General features: G+C 41.6%; 1 protein-coding gene across 1 annotated transcript in view; it reads left to right on the forward strand.

Annotated features, from left to right (window-relative positions):
• RAP1B (RAP1B, member of RAS oncogene family) overlaps positions 1 to 20,887 on the forward strand; it is a 56,366-nt gene that overhangs the window by 15,811 nt on the left and 19,668 nt on the right. Inside the window, exon 2 of the mRNA XM_075856923.1 lies at positions 16,128 to 16,214. Coding sequence (XP_075713038.1) covers positions 16,158 to 16,214 — 57 coding nt within the window. The 5' untranslated portion in view covers positions 16,128 to 16,157. The remainder of the gene's footprint in view (positions 1 to 16,127; positions 16,215 to 20,887) is intronic.

Raw genomic sequence — 20,887 nt, forward strand, 5'->3', positions numbered from 1 at the left:
CTTATTTGGGAGTGTAGTGGTGTTCTACCTTTTCCTAGGCCTCCAGCGGTACTATACAGCTGTCATTAAATCCCTGCCCTCTCATGATAATGAGAGGACTCTGCTCATGTTTTCCCAGTCTATATGGCAAAGCTGGCTGCAAAAACAGGAAATGTCTGCTCTAGGGGTCAGTGTAAAAACTAGGAACCTCAGGGACCCACATCTATCTCTAATACGGGGCTCCTGGCCCCTGTCGTTCTACTAACTGCTGCTATCGCTGAACCTTTGTCCACTGTGTTACCTGTTGCTTTGAGCTGTAAACCGTAGTTTCTGAGATTTGCTTTATAGCAAGCTACTAAACCTAAGGAAAGTCTGAAAATGAACTGTTGTCTTCTATGGGAGAGTGTTGCATGCATTGTGACCTGTGCAGATGTCTTTGTGCAGGGATGAGGACAACAGTGTCCATCGCCTATTGGTAAGAGCGGATCCTGTGTTATTTTCCTCCAGCTTTATAGGTGTTACTTTTCATAATAGTGATGTCTATAAAAAAGGAAGTTTCAGCCTATTCAGGGCGCAGTGGCCAGTGGGAAACTGAATTTTTTTTATTTTTTTTTTTCATTTTTTTTTTAATATAGTGACTTTGAAAGTATAAAACAAATGTTTAACTTATTCCCAGCCTGTGATGTCGCGGTTAATGGGTCATTCCCGTGAACCTTTGTACTATTATGGCATAGTGGTGGTGCAGTCACAGGAGGTCTGCCTACGCCATCACTTGCGAGTGCTGGCTGTGTTCTATACTCTTATGGGAGAGTGTTGTGCGCATGCTGTGTGACCTCTACAGGTAGAGGGTGGAGGTAAACTTTGGCAATTACCTATTGTCTGTTGTGTGATCCTGTGTTATATACATCTAGCTTTATGATAGAGTTGTTAAAGAGGCTCTGTCACCACATTATAAGTGCCCTATCGCCTACATAAGGAGATCGGCGCTATAATGTAGATGACAGCAGTGCTTTTTATTTAAAAAAAAACTATCTATTTTTACCACTTTATTAGCCTTTTTAGATTTATGCTAATGAGTTGCTTAATGTATTTTCACTTTAGACCAAGTGGGCGTTGTACAGGGGAGTGTATGATGCTGACCAATCAGCGTCATGCACTCCTCTCCATTCATTTACACAGCCCATAGGGATCCTGTTAGATCCTTATGTGCTGTCTAAGGCCCCATGCACACGACCGTGCCCGCAATTGCGGCCACGGCCGGCCGCTGACTGACAGCCGCATTTTCGGGCCGTGCTCCTGTACAAAGTATGGGAGCACGGCCCGCAAAATGCGAAAGAACGGACATGTTCCATAATTCCCGGAACATTTCCACGGCACTGACACCCTTCCGTAGTGCTACGGAAAGGTGTCAGTGTTCAATGAAAGTGAATGGCTCCGTTTTTGCGGACCGCAATTGCGGTCCGCAAAAACTGAGGTTTTTTGCTGTCCTGTGCATGGGGCCTTATACTTACACATGAACAATACTGAAGTGTTTAGACAGTGAATAGACATTCCACGGGATGTCTATTCACAATCTCTGCACTTCGTTACTGTTTCTATGGTAGTTACTTTACTTTACCGAAGTGTCAGGATCGTGAATAAACATCGTGTCCTGGCTGAAGGTGATGTCTATTCACTCTCAAGACTCTTCACTAAAGTCAATGTGGGTGTATGTGACAGCACAGCATGATCTCGCGAGCAGCTCCTGAGTCTTGGCAGCTCCTCAGCTGGGCAGTTAGGGAGCAGGGCAAGTCTCCATCAATGGTGGACGATCTGATGACCAAAAGTAATACCCCCCCCCCCAGTAAACGTTGATATGGCGACTAAATAAGAGAATAAGAAAACATATTTTAAGTTAGTTTTTAATTACTTTTTTTAAATACTATAATATTACAAGTCCACTAGTAAAATAGACCGTTATAAACACCAATTATAGGCATCGATGAAAGAATCCCTCTTACACCACTGTCCCTGTGGATGGCGCCACACAGACCCCTGTGGATGGCGTCCCCTCAAAAAATAAAAAAATAGTACTTAACTTGCCCCGCTCTCGCGATAGACGGAGAGCTACACTGCCTCTCGGGCGGGATGCATGCGAAGACCAGCGTGATGATGTGATGTAGTCTTCCCAGCGCCTTATTGGCTGCACTCCTAATGTGCTCTGCAGCCTATAGTATTCATTTGTATCTGTGTCCTCAGGACGCACATACAAGTAAATGTGGCTGTCGCTAGCACCTGAGCCCCGCTCCGGTGCTAGCGATGTCACTGCATCCGTCTGTGACAGTGCGCGGGCTTTAAACTTTAGTGAGCCGGCGGACTGTAGACGGTGCGCAGCCACACACCTTATAGAGAACACTGATCACAACAGCGCATACTTGTCCACCTCGGCACTGTTAATAAGGTGGACACAGGAAATGGAGGCCATTAAAACAGCATGTGGCACCATATAAAGATTTTCAGTGTAATGTTTAGTGCCATTTTTTTAATTAGTGTAAATTCAAAATATGCTCATATTTTCGTTCTTCGTACGCTTTAGATAGGCAGAATATCTAAAGGCTAACTCCCCAATAAACATGCGCACTCATCTTAGCGAATCGCACGTGTTTATTTTAATAGGGGAATAAACCGCTACCAGACCCCTAATCTCCCACGAGAACAATGGATTGTGCATGTTAAATCTAACATGCTGGATACTTCTTTCCCCGACATCTGCCATGAGGAGACCCTGATACAGACCCCTACACTAGTCAGCCGGTGCATCTAAATCTATCGTCTATTGTGCATGGGACCTTTTAGATTTCATTGTAAAGCCTAGTTCACACAGAATGTATTTTTTTTATGCAGGAAGTCTGCCTCAAAATTCCTTTTCAGACCTTTTTTTCCTGCAACTGTTGAATTGAATGCAAAAACCGCTCAAAACGAGCACCGCAGGTATTTTCCTGCCTCCCATTGATTTCAGTGGTAGGTCAGACGCACAAACCGTGCAAAGAAAGAGCCGGTATGTCCTGGTGCAGGGGAAGAAGTATGGAGCGGGCTCACACTTAGCCCAGCCCACTCCATACGATGCGGGTGTCAGCTGTGTATTACAGTTAACACCCTTCACTAACGGCCAGGAACAGCGATCGCGCTGTTCTCGGCCATTTAACCACTTTGACCGCGGCATCTATCGCGACTGTGGCATCTAAGCTGTTAGAAAGGTGGGGCCCCCCAGTGACGCGACCGTGGGGTGCCGATGGTTGTCATGGCAGCTTGGGAGACTAATGAAGGCCCCCAGGTCTGCTGCATTTCTGCCTCTGTAAAGCTCTGGCAGGACTTAGCAGAAGCATGTGAAAATGACTATACACTACATTAGTATTGCAGTGTATTGGACCAGTGATCTGAAGATAACTGGTTTGAGTCCCCTAGGGAACTTTTGTGAAAAAAGTTAGTTTTCAGTAGTGAAAAAATAAAGTATTAAAAGTTAAAAACCAAAAAAAAAAGCTTTTCCCATTTTTCCTCTGAAGTAATGTAAAAAATAAACAAAATTGGTATTGCCAAATCCCTAAAAGTCTTAACTATTACAATTTAACATTATTTAACTCACGCAATGAACCCCGTAAAAAAAAAAATTTAACCGCCAGAATCTACTTGGTCAACTTAGTGCTAGAAAAAAAATTAATAAGTGATGTAAAATTTATGTACCAAAAACACTGATGGCAATAAAAACTACAGCTCGTCCCGCAAAAACTAAGCACTCGCACCGCTCAATTGACGAGAAAATAAAGTAATGGCTTTCAGAGTATAACGGAACAATGTTTTTTTAACCATAGTTTTTCTTTCTAAAAGTAGGAAAACCAGCAGTAACCAGCACAATAAAGCTAATTTGTCATTACCTCACCGTGAAAGATCTAAAAACTAACCGAACCGCCCCCCCCCCTCCCCTATAAAATGGAAGAATCCGTTTTGGGTTTTTTTCCACTTCCACCCCACTAAAAAAATTATTTTCAGTTTCCCAGTACATTATATGGTACTTTAAATAGTGTCAATAGAAACTACAACTCCTCCCGCAAAAAAAACAAGCCTTCACGCCACTCCATTGATGGAAAAATAAAAAAAGTTATGGCTCATAGAAGGTGGGGAGTGAAAAAGAAAAAAAAATGTCTGACTGCAAGGGGTTAAACAATAGGTCACTTTCTTTAGTGAGCAATAAACAATAGGGTATGTATAAGGCCAAAATAATCAAGTTGTGGTATGTTACACAAGAATCCATTTTATTTGAAGCAAATTACACCACATTAAAAACATTTAAAATAGTATAGACCTGCTAACCAATATAATCCTGGGGGCTGCCATCCTGATAGGTGGACAAAAATGAACCCCCCTCAACGTGCGTCGCTAATACATGCAAAATGCATAGGTAAATCTAATTATTGCATCAAACCATCAGATGTGTGTGTAGCGCTAGTGCTAAGGAGGGGAAAGGGGGACAAAGTGCCCCACGACTATTGAAGCTTCCCCAGGGGTGCTACCCCTTACCATAGATTCCTCTTAACATAAGTCCTGCCTGGAGAGCTGAACAAATCCCAGGGTAATACATCTAGAAAGTGGCTGCTGATGCCTAATTTTCTGGGTACTTTTCTGTTTACTTTCAGGGTGCGCTTTATATTTCCACAGCCTAAACAGTATGTCACATCGCAAGAGCTAGATAAACCCTTTTCCCCATGGCATATATTATGTTTTCCGCAGAACTTTTAATAAAGTGCTGAAATTGTGGGATCACATTAAAGAAACTCTAGCAAGTAGCACAGTATCTTGGCGGTTAGATCTGTTTTTGGGTATCTTGGTATATAGTCACCATAACGGCTGCCTCCATCGCAGTAATAAATTCCCTGCCCCTATTTGCTGCATAACTTGGTAGCTTTGCCATTCTGCAGTATGGGAGAATCGGATGACCGCTATAGGAGCTGTACTGGCATCATTATCCTGTTGTCACATTTCGAAAACAGACGCAGATCTACCTAATAAACATCTGAATGGAAGTTTTAACAAGTAGGCACAGTGATGTTGTACTTACTAGGGTTTTTTTGTTTTTGGGTAAAAATGCCCCGAGGCCTCCTTCACATCACGTTTGCCCTACTTTTACTTGTCTTTGGCTGATGGATGCCACTGTTGGGCATCTATCACAGACTACATTTAACGTATACATCCGGAGCTTTTCTCGACGTATATGCTAAACATAGGACATAAAAAGTGTGAGCATAGCCTTAGTGGACTACATTTTATAGTAAGCGTTCATTTTAAAGGTCTGAAACCGGAAACGTTTAAATATAGCAATTTATTTCTTAATCTACAGGGTTATTTCCTGAAACATTGGGTGTTGGCTGCTTACAAAAGTCAATTGTAATATAAACTAGTAACTCAAGTTTTATCAGATTATGGAGATCTTCATTAATGTATTAATACTTTGTGTGGATCTGTGAAGTGCGTCTCAGATGATATCAAAATAAATCAACTTCCTTTATATGGGACACTAGTTTTGCATCTGTGCATCTGAGACACTAATATATATATATATATGTACACACACGTGTGTGTGTACGTACATATATATACGTGTGTATATGTATATGTGTATGTATATATATATATGTATATGTGTGTGTATATGTGTGTGTATGTATGTGTGTATGTGTGTATGTGTGTATGTGTGTATGTGTGTATGTATGTATGTATGTATGTATGTATGTATGTATGTATGTAATATACGCACCTATATACACATGCATACACACACAGATAGATAGATATTTACTGTTGCCAGGGCTCTCTGCAGGGAGAAACATTCACAAATACCGGAGGTGGTATTCTCAACGCTTCAGCCTCAAATAGATGGAAGGAACTGGCTTTTTTTTTTTTTTTTTTTTTCCCCCACACGTGGTTGCATTTGTTCGGCATAACTTCAAAATCTGAGTTTTGCTTCGTGGAGAATACCGTAAGGCGCGGGGGGCGCAGGGATTTTATGTGCTGCGACTACTGCACTTTTTGATCTATTTAGATTACAGTGTAATGTCGCGTGTTATCGCTGCTTATGTTAGTCTATGGGAGTCACATGAAGACAATGAGGGAGATTTATCAAAACAGTCTACCATGAAAATTGGCTACCTTGCCCCTAGCAACCAATCAGAGCTCCGCTTTCATTTAACTCGTTTGGTAAAATGAAAGCTATGATTGGTGGCTATGTGTAACGTGGCCAGTTTTCAAGTTAGACAGAAGCTGTTTTGTTTTTTCTTTGGGGGGGGTTCTACGCAGCGACACATGAAACATCTGTGTGCTGCCATACAGGCTCCTTGCATGCTGCGTAGCAATTTGCGTGAAGCCTTACATTTTGTAATCGCCATGCTTACTGGGATTTTTCGAGCCATATTTTAGTCACTTGAATTATGAATTACTTAAGGGTATGTTCACATCATTTTTGACCGAATTTTCTGTGCGCACATTTTGCTGCGTATTACAGTAGCAGCAAAGTGAATAAATCTCATTCACACACTGCAGAAAAAATCTGCAGAAGTTGGCCTGCGGTGTGGATTCCAAATCTACGTGTCAATTTCTCTTGCGAACTTGTGAAAACGCTGCAGAATTTCCACAGAAAACATCTGGTTTGAAATTGTGCCGTGTTTACGCTACATGTGAACATATCCTTATGGAGCAGCCAACTCCGAAACAAAAGTTGTTTTTTTGAAACTCCTTCCTGCCTATTTTTATAGTCCTTGTTACACATTGAGGACATTTACTACAGCATATTTTTAAACTCTGTCCACTGAATGTGAATAATATATTATACATTTACATCATGGCCATGAGTTTTGTCGTAATCGCTTCAACAGAAAATTGAGTGTGCAGCAGCATGCTATAATATGGTCACCAACCCAGCAACTTAGAGGCACAATCCAGGCAAAACTGTTAAACCCTGTTCACGTACAGTTTTTGTTTTTGCAGGTAGAAAAAAATCTGACTCAAAATTCCTTCAGGAGTTTTGAGGCAGATTTTGACCTGCCTGTGCTTTTTTGCTGTAGTTTTCGCAGCGTTTTTCGCCTATGGCTATTGCAGCCAATACAAGGACTGTAGGCACAAAAAAACGCTCTGAAACGAGCGCCGCATGTTTTTTCTGCCTCCCATTGATTTCAATGAGGGGTCAGAGACAAAACCGTGGCAAAAAAGGACATAAAAGCTGCCTGGGGAAAAAACGCCTCTGTCTCCCATTGACATCAATGGGCGGCGAATTCGGCTGTTTTTTGGCGCTGATTTAGTTTGGCTTCCCAGTCAAATTAATCGCCAAAATACTCTGAACAGGGCCTTACTTTGTTATACCTAGTTCAGACCTGAGGGGCAGTGGTTGACCTGTATTTTATCTTTGAGTTTCTATGAAGGCTTGTCATACGCAGTCCCCCAGGCTGTGCGCTAGTGTATAAGCAGTGATCTATTAAAGGGGTATTTCCATCTGGGAAACATATGGCATATTCCTTGATTACTTCTCCGACACTCTAGGGAGGAGGAGATATGGTGGCCGCGCATGCTGGCTGCACTCTCCAATGGAGTTTATGGAAGTTGCGAAACCCTCGGCTCTTTCTGTATGTTCCCGATAGATGGTAGTCTCAAAAGTGGAACCCTCACCTGGCCGACATTTATGGCATATACAGTTGATATGCCATACATGTCCAAGGTGAAGATACCACTTTAAGTTTTATTGCAGCCTTTGGGAGCGGGGCAATGTAACAACGTGCCCCTCGCAGCTAGAAAAGGTTGTGCACCCCTGCTTTAGAGAATCGTGTATTCCAAACGATAATACTCATGCTAAAATAAATGCGTGTTTCACTGTTTTCTGCTTTGGCAATAAAAGAGTTTGATAAGCTTGGAGGCACTTAATAAGTCATTGACGTCCAGGGTGGATCTGAGGAAGGGTCGTGTAATAGGATAATACTTCAAAGAAAAAAACCTGATGCCGCTCTTGTTTGCTACTTATGATGTTTCAGAAAATGAATGAACAATCTCAAATACCATGGCTAAGTTCACACTTCTGATTTTTCTTTTTATAACAGGTTCTGGCCACTAGTATTTTACCGCATTGGGTAGATGTTCTACGTTGGTGATTATGATTTTTATAAACCCCAGCATGCCCTATCCCTGCTGTGTTTGTGGTGTTTTACCCCACTGTGCAGAAAAATTTGTTGCCGTTTTTACAAACTGTACTACAAAAACGGTTTGTTTGTCTTTGACAGAAACAGCTGTAGAAATATTAGGAATTCTGCTGCATAAAAAAAACTGCAGAAAAGAGCGGAAATTGACCTGTAGTGCGGATTCTCAATCTACATGTCAATTTCAGTTGTGAAAATGCTGCACAATTTCCGCTGAAAATCCTGCATGTGAACATACCCTTATGGAGCAACTGCAGTTTTTAGCTCCCTTATTATTATTTTTTTTTTAATGCGAAACGGAGGATTGGACGCAAAATAAATGTATCAGTCTTTTCTTTATACCTGTCTTTCTTTTGGATCCGCTTCTGGCTTTGAAAACAACTGAGCCAAAAACTGCATTAAATCTGATCCTGGCCTAAATGAAATAACTCATTTGTTTTAAAAAAAATTAATTTACTATCGTCGAAAGGTAAAATTCTATTTTAAAATCTAGGAGATATGTGATAGTTTTTCCTGTCAACTTAGCTGATTCATCTGCAGTCTATCAAATGCTACTTTCAGTAATTTTGCTGTCCTATTGCTTAACACGCATTTTGTTCTCCCAATCTAATGACTGAGTGTTTTTTATTTTTCTCTCTGGCTTTTACAGATTTTAGCTGGTGTTAAATATGGAAAATTGTGTCCTGTTTTTTTTTTTGCTTTACATGGTTTAATGGATTTGCGGATGCCTTTTATCTTTTGGTTTTACGGACCTTCCTGCTATTCCAGATATAACGTGCCAGTGTGTAACTTTGTAATTACTCTTTATTAAAAATAATTTTTACTTTGAGATACAGCTGCTTTATATTCTGTATACAGAGCAGCTGTATCTAGCACTGAACCTGTATCCGTGAGGTCAGCGGCACAGACGCAGGATCGAGCTGTTACTGATCACATCTAAGTTCATAACTTAGATGTGATCAATTACATAGTAGAGTTGCCCGATGCATCGAAACTTCGATACTGTTTTGATACAGTGCACCCTCAAACGGTTCAATACCGTTAATTCATGTATTTTGATACTAAGCTGTGCGGCTGCACAGCTAACTATAGTAACACATGAATTTAGTCAGCGGGGCTGCGACTGGACTACAGCCATTGCCCCGCTACGGAGTCCTGACAAGTGCGTACGCGAACATCATGAGGTGATGCGGCCAGCGCTGCACTAATGAGCGTCGGCACTGAAGACAGATCATGGCGGGCGCACTGCAAAACACCCATGTTCTGTCCTCTGTGCCTGCACCGCCGATCATTAGTGCAGTGCCGGCCACATCACCTCACTCTGATCGCGCACTTGTCGTCAGGAGCAGGAAAATGGCTGTATTACACAGCCGCAGCCCCGCTCTAACGGCAGAGATCCGAGAAACCTCTGACCTCCGCCGCTATTCGTCTGAATGCTGCGAACGAAGCTGACGGCAGCATTCAAGGGGAAAATGAGATGGGGGGGGTGCCCTTTTAATGCATCACAGGGAATCCCTGTGACGCGATCGAGGGACATAACATATATGGGCAGACAGCCCAGGGTCCATTGAAGGAATTTCCTGTTAGGGCATACTTAGTACACAGGTCGTTTTTAGGACATACCTATACGTATCAGTACACACGCTAATGTACTTGCATATAGATATATGCCAGTATGTTAAAGTTTCAAAATTAAAAAAGTTAATAAAATGAATGCTAAATTTAAAAAAAAATACACACATATTTTACAATAAACACATTCAAATAAGTCTCAATACATAAAATATACGCCTATTCGGTATCGTCTCGACCGTAATATCAAATTTATAGCGTCATTTATGATGTTTACGCTGTTATAAAAATAAAAACTGCTTTCTTTCACTTAATGTGAGGCACAAGGTGTTATGAATTTTTAATCTCCATGTGCCTCACCTTAATAGTAGTTAACCCCAACATGTACCTTACACATTAACCCAATGTTGTCCATTATGAACATGATGGGGTTAATTACTATTAATGTGAGGCACATGAAGGTTCAAAATTCATCACACCACGAGCCTCACATCAGAAAAAGGAAGAACTTGTTTTTTTTGTTTTTGTGGCCAAAGTATCGTCTTGGTATCGAGTATCGCATACTACACAAAGTATCGGTATCGAAGTCCAAATTCTGGTATCGTGACATCCCTATTACATAGATTTGTATACAGAATGCAAAGCAGCTGTATCTCAAAGTAAAAATAATTTTGAAAATGTGTGATTCGTGCAAGGTGTAGTTAAATTTTTTTCAAAAGGTGTACATAGCAATATGAGAATTACTCCTATGTACAGTCTCATTGGTATTTATTATGTATACTTAAAGAGGCTCTGTCACCACATTATAAGTGCCCCATCTCCTACATAAGGAGATCGGCGCTATAATGTAGGCGATAGCAGTGCTTTTTATTTAGAAAAACTATCTATTTTTACCACTTTATGAGCGATTTTTTAGCTTTATGCTAATGAGTTTCTTAATGCCCAACTGGGCGTGTTTTTACTTTAGACCAATCAGTGACCAATCAGCGTCATACACTTCCCTCCATTCATTTACACTGCACTAGTGATATAGCTATATCGCTATGTGCAGCCACATAAACACACTATAACATTACTGTAGTGTCCTGATAATGAATATACATCACTACCAGCCTGGACGTGATTTCTATTCAGAATCCGGACACGTCTGAATCTTTTCTGTGAGATTTCCAGCAAGGCAAATGCAATCTCGTTTTAAATTACAGTTTACAGTGTAATCTCGCCAGATTATGCTTGCCTTGCTGGAAATCTCACAGAAAAGATTCAGAAGTGTCAGGATTCTGAATACACATCAAGCTGTCGTTATGTGCTGTGTAAATGAATGGAGAGAAGTGTATGACGCTGATTGGTCAGCGTCATACGCTTCTTTCCATAACACCCACTTGGTCTAAAGTAAATACACGCCCACTTGGGTATTAAGAAACTAATTAGCATAAAGCTAAAAAGAGATCGTTTTCTAAATAAAAAGTACTGCTGTCACCTACATTACAGCGCCGATCTCCTTATGTAGGAGATAAGGCACTTATAATGTGGTTAATTTTCAACACTGAATTTAGCCACGTACCGGTCCCGATCCAAAGTGGGACTCACAATCAAACTTCCACTATCTCGCATACCTTAACCTGCTAAGCCCTATTCATTACAAATCCATTAAAAAGAAACCTATGTAAATATGGTGTGAATTCTTAACCCCTTAGTGACCAGCCTATTTTAGGCCCTAATGACCAAGCTATTTTTTTTTTTTTAGTTTTTCCATAGTCTCATTCAAAGACCTGGAACTTTTTTTATTCTTCTGTCAACATCGCTTCATGAGGACTTGTTTTTTGCTGTATTAGTTGTACATTTTTAATGGCACCTATTTGGGGTAGATATAATTTTTCTATTAACTTTTATTAACTTTTTTTGGGACGGTATAGAAAAAAACCCTGAAATTCCGCCATAGTTCTGTGTTTTAAATTGACGCTGTTCACTGTGCGATGTAAATAACACGCTACCTTTATTCTATGGATTGGTATGATTACAACGATACCACATATGTAGAGGTTTTTTATATTTTACCGCTTTTGCACAATAAAAACACTTCTGAACTAAAAGTATGTATTTCTGCATCGTCTCTTTCCAAGAGTCGTAATTTTTTTATGTCAATTTAGTGATTTTTGGGGCCTATTTTTTGAGGGACGAGATGTAGTTTTGATTTGGTACTGTTTTGGAGTATGTGGGACTTATTGATTGACTTTTTTGGGGGCAATGGAAAAAATATACATTTTCGCCATTGTTTTTTGCGTTTTTTTTACAGTGTTCACCTTGCAGTTTAAATTACATTAACTTTATTGATTGGGTCATTACGGTCGAGGCGATACCATATATGTGTAGTTTTATTTATTTTTTACACTTTTACTAAATAAAACCACTTTTTATGGAAAAAAATGCTTTTATTTTTTTGTAATTCTTATTTATCTTTTTTTCACATTTATTACTTTTTTTTTTTTTTAGTCCCACTTGGGGACTCTACTATGCGATCTTCAGATCGCTGATCTAATGCTTTTGTATACTTAGTATACCAAAGCATTATTGCCTGTCAGGACGTGCCGGACAGGTTTACGCTTTGAGGCATATGCCCAGGGCAGACCTGGGGGCCTTTATCAGGCCCCTGGCTGCCATGACACCCCATCGGAGGCCCGCAATTTCATTTGCGTGCCACCGATGGGTGACAGAGGGAGCTCATTCCCTCTGCAAATGATTTAAATGCTGTGGTCAGTAATGACTGCGGCATTTAATGGGTTAAACGGCCACGATTGAAGTAAGCTTCGATCGTGGCCGGTGGAGCAGGAGCCCGGCTGTCATCAGACAGCCGAGTCCCGGCTCGAGCCTGCATGGGACACCCATGCAGGGCTTAGGCTGGGCCGCTGTGAAAAGGTGGCAGCCTAGCCTAAGGCCCCTTAGTGACCGCCGTGAAAAGGCGTTTTGGTGGTCACTAAGAGGTTAAGGGGGTTTCACACTGGACGATTATCGGGCAGACAAGCGTTCATAGAATGCTCATTCCCAATAATTGCCCTGTGTAAGTGGGAACGATCATCTGCAGGTCGTATCGTTTTAAATAAGTTAAATATCATCATTGTCGGCAGCACATCTTCCTGTGTAAACCGCAAGACGCGCTGCCGACATAACATATGGGGACGAGCGATCGGAGTAATGACCGCTCGTCCCCATCCATAGCTCCGTGTGATAGGAGCAAACGAGCTCCGATCAATGTCTCGTTGATCTGCGCTCACTGCATCGGCCGGTATAAAAGGCCCTTTAGAATTCATTCAGATATTACCCTGGTCCCAGTGCTTATTGGAAGCCGTGCTAACCACTCAGCTACTGTAATGAAACTTTACACCCATGCTGGACTTCCACATTAGATCAAAGTTGGCCTAACTCGCCTTTACGACTGTTCCCCCTACAGGCAGACATCAGCGCTTAGAAGGTTTTGGCATGTTGGATTTCAACATGCCCGATCATTTGTTGTACAGGGGGATGTAAGTCACTGCCAGACGTGACTGGAAGCAGATTTTGCATCTCTCCAAATTTAAAGAGGCTCTGTCACCAGATTTTGCAACCCCTATCTGCTATTGCAGCAGATAGGCGCTGCAATGTAGATTACAGTAACGTTTTTATTTTTAAAAAACGAGCATTTTTGGCCAAGTTATGACCATTTTTGTAATTATGCAAATGAGGCTTGCAAAAGTCCAAGTGGGTGTGTTTAAAAGTAAAAGTCCAAGTGGGCGTGCATTAGGTGCGTACATCGGGGCGTTTTTAATACTTTTACTAGCTGGGCGCTGTGAAGAGAAGTAACATCCTCTTCTCTTCAGAACGCCCAGCTTCTGACAGTGCAGATCTGTGACGTCACTCACAGGTCCTGCATCGTGACGGCCACATCGGCAGCAGAGGCTACAGTTGATTCTGCAGCAGCATCAGCGTTTGCAGGTAAGATCGACTTACCTGCAAACGCTGTTGCTGCTGCAGAATCAACTGTAGCCTCTGGTGCCGATGTGGCCGTCACGATGCAGGACCTGTGAGTGACGTCACAGATCTGCACTGTCAGAAGCTGGGCGTTCTGAAGAGAAGAGGATGTTACTTCTCTTCACAGCGCCCAGCTAGTAAAAGTATTAAAAACGCCCCGATGTACGCACATAATACACGCCCACTTGGACTTTTACTTTTAAACACACCCACTTGGACTTTTGCAAGCCTCATTTGCATAACTACAAAAATGGTCATAACTTGGCCAAAAATGCTCGTTTTTTTAAAATAAAAACGTTACTGTAATCTACATTGCAGCGCCTATCTGCTGCAATAGCAGATAGGGGTTGCAAAATCTGGTGACAGAGCCTCTTTAAATAAATGTACATATTTAGCTTCACTTTTGTGAGATGTTTTCAACCGACAGCTGTTTAATATTTATGGCCAGCTTAACCCTACCTGATACCCAGAAACCTTCTTAATACTTTCTTGTACAGTTCTGTTCACATTGTATACAAGTAGCAGGGTCAGGTCTTATCACATAAGCTTGTCCGATTTGCGTCTGCATAAATAACGGACCATTTTTCAACCATTTGAATGTCCGTTTCCGTATGGCATCAGTTTTTCGTGGCCGGTTTTTTTTCTTTTGCAAACTCTTCCTGGTTTAACTTTTTTCTCCTAGCAACTGATCCGTGATCGTGAAAAACAAATGTCATCCGTTTTTATTTTTTTATTTTTTTTAATAAACCCACCCAACCCAGATTTTAATAGGCCAGTATAGCCCGCAAACAGACCAGAAAAGAACATGCTGTCCTTTTCTCACAACGGACACACTCCATGAATAAAATGACCTGTATGGCTCAGTGTGCTAATATGTTCACGTGAAAGGCCTTTCTGATCTGCCATGAACCATAGCCAGTGTGACACCTGAATTCAGTGTCTGGTATATTAAAATGAGTATACCAGTTGTATGGAATATGCTATGTGCACCTATGTTTTCTAAGTCTACAGTAGTTTGTATATCCTGCAGTCTGCAATCTATACCTTTTTTGTATAGTGGAAACCGGTAGGGCCTTTAGTGTCACCCAGCAGATGTGTCCTACTCTAAGGCTACATTCACACGAGCGTGACAGATTTACGTGCGTAAAAAAACACTTAAATCCGCTTGCATTATTGCATCTGTGCTTTGCAAGTGGCATGTGTTTTTCACGCACTCACAAAGCGAAAATCACACAGCACACGGAAGTGCATCTGTGTGCTGCGCGTGGTTTCAACGCACCGATTGACTTCGATGGGCGCTTAGGTGCGTGAAAACGCACCAATATAGAACATGCAGGGAGTGTCACACAGCAGACTCCAGCTGCGTGAAAAATCCTGCATGTGTGAACGGCCCCATTAAAATCAATGGGTCCGTGTGCTGTGCGTGATTTCCATGCACAGCACACGAACGGGACCTAAGCTGTATTAAAGCTCCTCATATATCCTGCAAAAAATCTTTTTGTAGGTTCATTTTAGAAATGCAGAAACACAGATGAGATACTTATTATATTTATCTTTTTAGAGGACCGGTCACTATCTCCTACAAAGTGAGTTATTAGTGATCATGTAATTGCCGCTGTGTCTGAGTCCAGCAGAGTTTGTTCCTTACTTCTGCATCCCATCAATATGTAAATGAACTACTGGCTAGCCAAGTGGGTTTGGCCGCCTGCGATGCTCAATGGGCGGAGCTAGCAAAGAGCCTCTGACGCTGACCTATCACGCGAGACTCACGCGATCACGCTGGCCTAGGAATGTCTGGAGGAAACAGCATCACGTTGATAGCTCCGCCCATTGAGAATCGCTGGCAGCCAAACTCACTTGGTTAGCCAGTTGGTTAATTTACATATTGTTTAATAAATAAAGAGGGGGCGATATCTCCACAACGGGGGGACGCAGAAGTAAGGAACCACCACCGCTGGACTCCAACACAGCGGGAATTACGTGAGTCTAATAATTCGCTTTGTAGGACCTAGTAGTGACATGTCCTCTTTAACCCTTTTTAGCTTTTTATGTTTTTATTTCTGAGATATCTAAACAGACCATAGTGTCACTGCATGCGCCCATACTGAAAACAATTCTTGGAGATACTTTAAAGATTGTATTAGGTAACTGGTTTATTGGCAGTTGCTGTATAATAATCTCAAAATCTCTTCCTTCACAAGCAGGAAAGATCGGATTATAAACCTGCCGGGAATTGCAGAATACAGGCTCCATCTGCGGCTACCTGTGTGTTATTGTTCTTTGTGTGCCACAAAGTTAGTTATGTTTCTGTAGCACTTGCACAATAGAAACATTATTTAATAATACGTTCTTTTTTTATAGGTGTGGAATTGTTGAGTCAAAGCCTGCACCATGCGTGAGTACAAACTGGTTGTCCTTGGGTCCGGCGGTGTCGGGAAGTCTGCTCTGGTAAGTTTTTATTTTTCTAAAGATTTTCTTGACTTGCCGTTAATGATGGCACAGTCCCACAACTTAAAGACCGGTCACTAAATCCGGTAACATTTTTATTCCTATAACAACGCGCCCCCCCCCCTTTGTGTTTGCACCCTATATGCTAATTTCCTATAGTTCGCCAACAGGGTGTGAATTATGCTGATTCTCCTGAGGTGGAGCCAGCTTCACAGCCTCTGATGTGTCTAAAGCTGCCTCACGCTGATTGGCTGTGATGCTAGCGTCACCGCGAGGTAATCGGTGTAGTTCGCGCCCTGTTGGCTAACTACAGGAAATTAATGTAGAGGGTGCCAACACAACAGGGGGCCTTATCTCAGGAACGGGGGGCCCAGGAACAAAATAAAAATCATGCTGGAATTACTGGGACAGCAGGATTTAGGCCACGTAAACCGTTTAGACTATGTGACCTAGTGACTGGTCCTCAGTAGTCCTTTGTAGCTCCATGGGCATGTACTGTAGACCAATTTAAATGGGACATACCACGCATGGACACGAAAATAAATCAAGTATCACTTTGATTGGATTTCATCATTAGTTATATTCAAGTAAGCACTTTTTTTAAAATTTTACTGATAAATCATAAACCGGCAGAATAACGGCAGCCTAAACAGGAACCTTCTGCTCTCACATTTTTAAGGCTACAATGGGGATTTTGAGGGAATCCACCTGATAACTCATGTGTTTAGGGATGTTTGAAGCACTGTGATAAAAAAATAGAAGGGTACCTGAGAAACGTAATCATTTTAGAATTTGTAGCTGCTAATGCAAAACTTGAACTATTTCCAGCCTTTACATTTTATACTTTAAAGGGGACTTGTCAGCTTTCCTGTCTTTTTTTAGTAAATGGTTGCATTCCCCATGAAATTACATTGGAGCACCTTATTCTGTTATCCCTTGTGGAAATTGGCACCTGGTTGTTTCCATTCCCTTGTCAGTAACGTGTATCTACACATATCAAAAGTTAGGATTTAGAGATTACTTGGATAAAAGGGCAGAAATGCTTGGATGGGTGTTATGTCCCTCTGCTCTAGTGATTGGTGAGGGTCTCCGCACCTAGGCCTCCACCGATGAAAATCTCTGATATGTCAGAAGTTTGTTTTTTTTTTAGTCGACAATCCGCTTTTATTAAGTTGGCACAGACTGTTGGATGTAAAAATGACATTAATTTTAAATGTTGCTTGGTGATTTTGGACTGACGTTAGATGCTTGTTTATATTAAGCAATTAACCGTTAAAGTCAAAGCCCCGATTCTAAAAAGGATCGCCTTGGAATTTCACTTACTAGATTTTCTGTTTGATTCTTTGTACTGGTTTTGCTTTTATCCTCTTATTGAAAAAGCTAAAATCGAGCAGCTAAACAAAGGCCAGTTAGAAAAAGTGCTGAAACCAGTAGAGAATACTGTAAAAGCGTGGAGCTGGTGGTGACGTTTAGAAAGTATGGTGTCATTTGTTTATTGTAGTCAGCCGGGTTCCCGGTTCCTTCCTGCTTCTGATGCCTCATGTCTGTTTGTTCTGGCACCCTGATTTATTAGTTTTCTGACTCGTATGGTGAGTTGAATGCTGATGGGGGAGGCTGTTACTGCTGCTAGGGGTTTGGAAATGTGATATTCGTGGCTTGTTTTATTTTCAACCATAAACTTATATTTAAACCTGAATTTAATTGTTATATTTTAAAGTATTGCCACTTGAGCTTGGCTTATGGTTCAAGTTCTGCTAGCAATACATGTTACTAAACATGCTTACTTATTAAAATACAACCTTCCGATCCAGATATTTTATGTGACCTCAAATAAATCTGACCAGGCTGAAGTTATAATTTAGCAGAATTGATTGTTAAAATGTTATGGTTTTTTTTATAGCCCAACACTGGAAGATTTATGGTGCTGCATGGTGGGATTGTTTCACTGTCATTGTTTAATTCCACAATAAGAGGGCAGTTTTTTTTTTTTATAAAAGTGGGCAGGGCTTAGAGGGTGCCTGGCTCCTTTCAGTCCAATAATTACATTATAATTTAAGACAGAAACTGGCATAAATTATAGCGGAAATCTACTCTAGCTCTTTCCTGATGCGCGGGAGGCCAGAAATGCGTCTAATTTATTAAGAGGCGCGCACCTCCTCAAAAAAAATTAGGCGTCTTTTACTATGGCGTCTGAAACACCATTCTAAATAAATCTGCCTCATTGAATTTAACTGTTGTCAAAGCTGAATCTTCATCTGTTCAATGAAGTCTTTAACCCCTTCCCGCTATTTGACGTAATAGTCCGTCACAGGAGTTGTCCTGTTAACGCAAACTGACGGACTATTACGTCACAGCATTAACAGGGCACTTTTTCGGCAGACACTTCTTCAGACACCTCCGATCCGGCCGATTAACCCCTTAGATGCAGCCCTCAAATCCGAAATGAAATTGCGGGGTTCCGATGATTGCTCCGGCAGACCGGAAGCCTAACCATGGCCTCCCGTCTGCCAAGTATGGAAGCCTGCTAGGTCCCGCCCAGAGGCGGGGCCTATAAGGCGTCCGGCCGCAATTTCAAGATGGCGCAGGCTCAGTAGCTGAGCCTGCGACATCAGCAGTTGGTGTCAGCTGTATGTTACAGCTGACACCGTGCTGTAACGGCAGGGAACGGAGCTAGCTCAGATCCCTGCCATTAACCCCTCAGATGCCGCGATCGTGGCATCTTAGTGGTTTGTAGCGATCGACACAATGTTAACGTGACGAATCCGATCGCTATTATGGCAACCGGAGGCCTAATAATGGCCTCCTGGTCTGCCACGTACGATAGCCCTTTTAAGCCCCGCCCACAGACAGGACCTAATAGGCTTGCTGTCAGTGAATGACTGACAGCTCTAATGCATTGCACTACGTGGGTAGTGCAATGCATTAGAGTAAAGATCAAAGGTGCAGGACCTCAAGTCCCCTAGTGGGACAAAAAAAAAAGTTGAAAAAAAGTTTCATAAGTGTAAAAATACAAGTTTCAAGTTAATAAAAACAAACACTGGCTTTTTTCCTATAATAAGGCTTTTATTATTGGAAAAAAGTGAAAATGTTAAAAACGGTGCACATATTTTGTATCAACACGTCCGTAACGACCCAAACTATAAAACCATAATATTATTTTTCCCGCACGGTGCACGACGCAAAAAAACCAAAAACAAAATACACCATGCACTATTTTTTTTTTATCACCACCCCTCACAAAACATGGAATAAAAAGTGATCATGAAGTCGCATGTACCCCAAAATGGTACCAATCAAAACTACAACCCGTCCCGCAAAAAACAAGCCCTTGCACAGCTTTTTTGACTGATAAATAAAAAAGTTCTGGATCTCAGAATATAGCGACACGTAATGTGCAGAGTGTCCAAAAGCGGATAAGATCTGGCCGCATTTATCAGTGCGACACCGGCCACATATCTATGAAATATTATTTATTTACCGCATTATTATACCCTCTTATTATGCCCTGAAGTACTCCGCACAGATTACATATGCCCTACATTATAAACTGAAATACCATCAAACCCCCAAACAGAACTGCCTGAGCAAAATCTGCGCTCCAAATGGCGCTCCCTCTCTTCTGAACCCTACAGCGTGCCCAAACAGCAGTTTACATCCACATATGTGGCATCGCCATACCAGGGGGAACGAGCTTAGTTTACGAGATGTGTCTTCGGTGGCACAAACCGGGCACAACATATTTCGCACTAAAATTGCATATCAGCGGAAAATTGCAATTTTCACTTTGCACCATCCGCTGCGCATTAATTACTGATGCAAAAACACCTGTGGGGGCAAAATGCTCACCAAACCCCTAAAAATACCTCAAGGGGTGTCGTTTCCAAAATAGGGGTCACTACTTGGGGGTTTGTTTTGCTATTTGACCTCAGAGCCCTGCAATTGTGGGTCAATGCTGTGAAAATCACCAAAATAGACCTCAAATGCGCATGTTGCTCTTCACTTCTGAGCTCTGTCATATGTCCAGGCAAACGTTAAATGCCTTGAAGGGTGTCGTTTCCAAAATGGGGTCACTTCTTGGGGGCTTCTACTGTGCAAATGTGACATTGCGCCCAAAAACCAAGCCAGCAAAATCTGCATGCCAAGTAGCGCTCCTGCCTTTGAGCCCTGTTGTGTGTCCAAACAACAGTTTATTTTCACATATGGGATATTGCCATACTCGGGAGAAATTGCTTTATAAATGTTGGGGTACTTTTTCCTCTTCCTTGTGAAAATGAAAAAATGCAACTTATTAGTGGAAAAAACGCTGATATTCATTTTTACTTAATTCCAATAAATTTAGCAAAAGACCAGTGGGGTCTAAATGATTACTATACCCCTAGATAGATTCTTTAAGGGGTGTAGTTTCCAAAATGGAGTCACTTTTGGGGGGTTCCTACTGTTTTGGTCCCGCAGGCACTTGGCAAATGTGACATGGCACCTGAAAACCATTCCAGCTAAATTTGAGCTCCAAATGGCTCTCCTTCCCTTTTGACCCCTGCCTTTGTCCAAGCAGCAGTTTATGATCACTTATGGGGTATTGCCGTAATCGGGAAAAATAGCTTTTCAAATGTTGGGGTGCTTTTTCTCCTTTATGCTTTGTAAAAAATAAAACATTTCAAGGTTTTATTAGAAAA

This window comes from Rhinoderma darwinii, chromosome 3 (assembly GCF_050947455.1).
Source record: "Rhinoderma darwinii isolate aRhiDar2 chromosome 3, aRhiDar2.hap1, whole genome shotgun sequence".
NCBI lineage: Eukaryota > Metazoa > Chordata > Amphibia > Anura > Rhinodermatidae > Rhinoderma > Rhinoderma darwinii.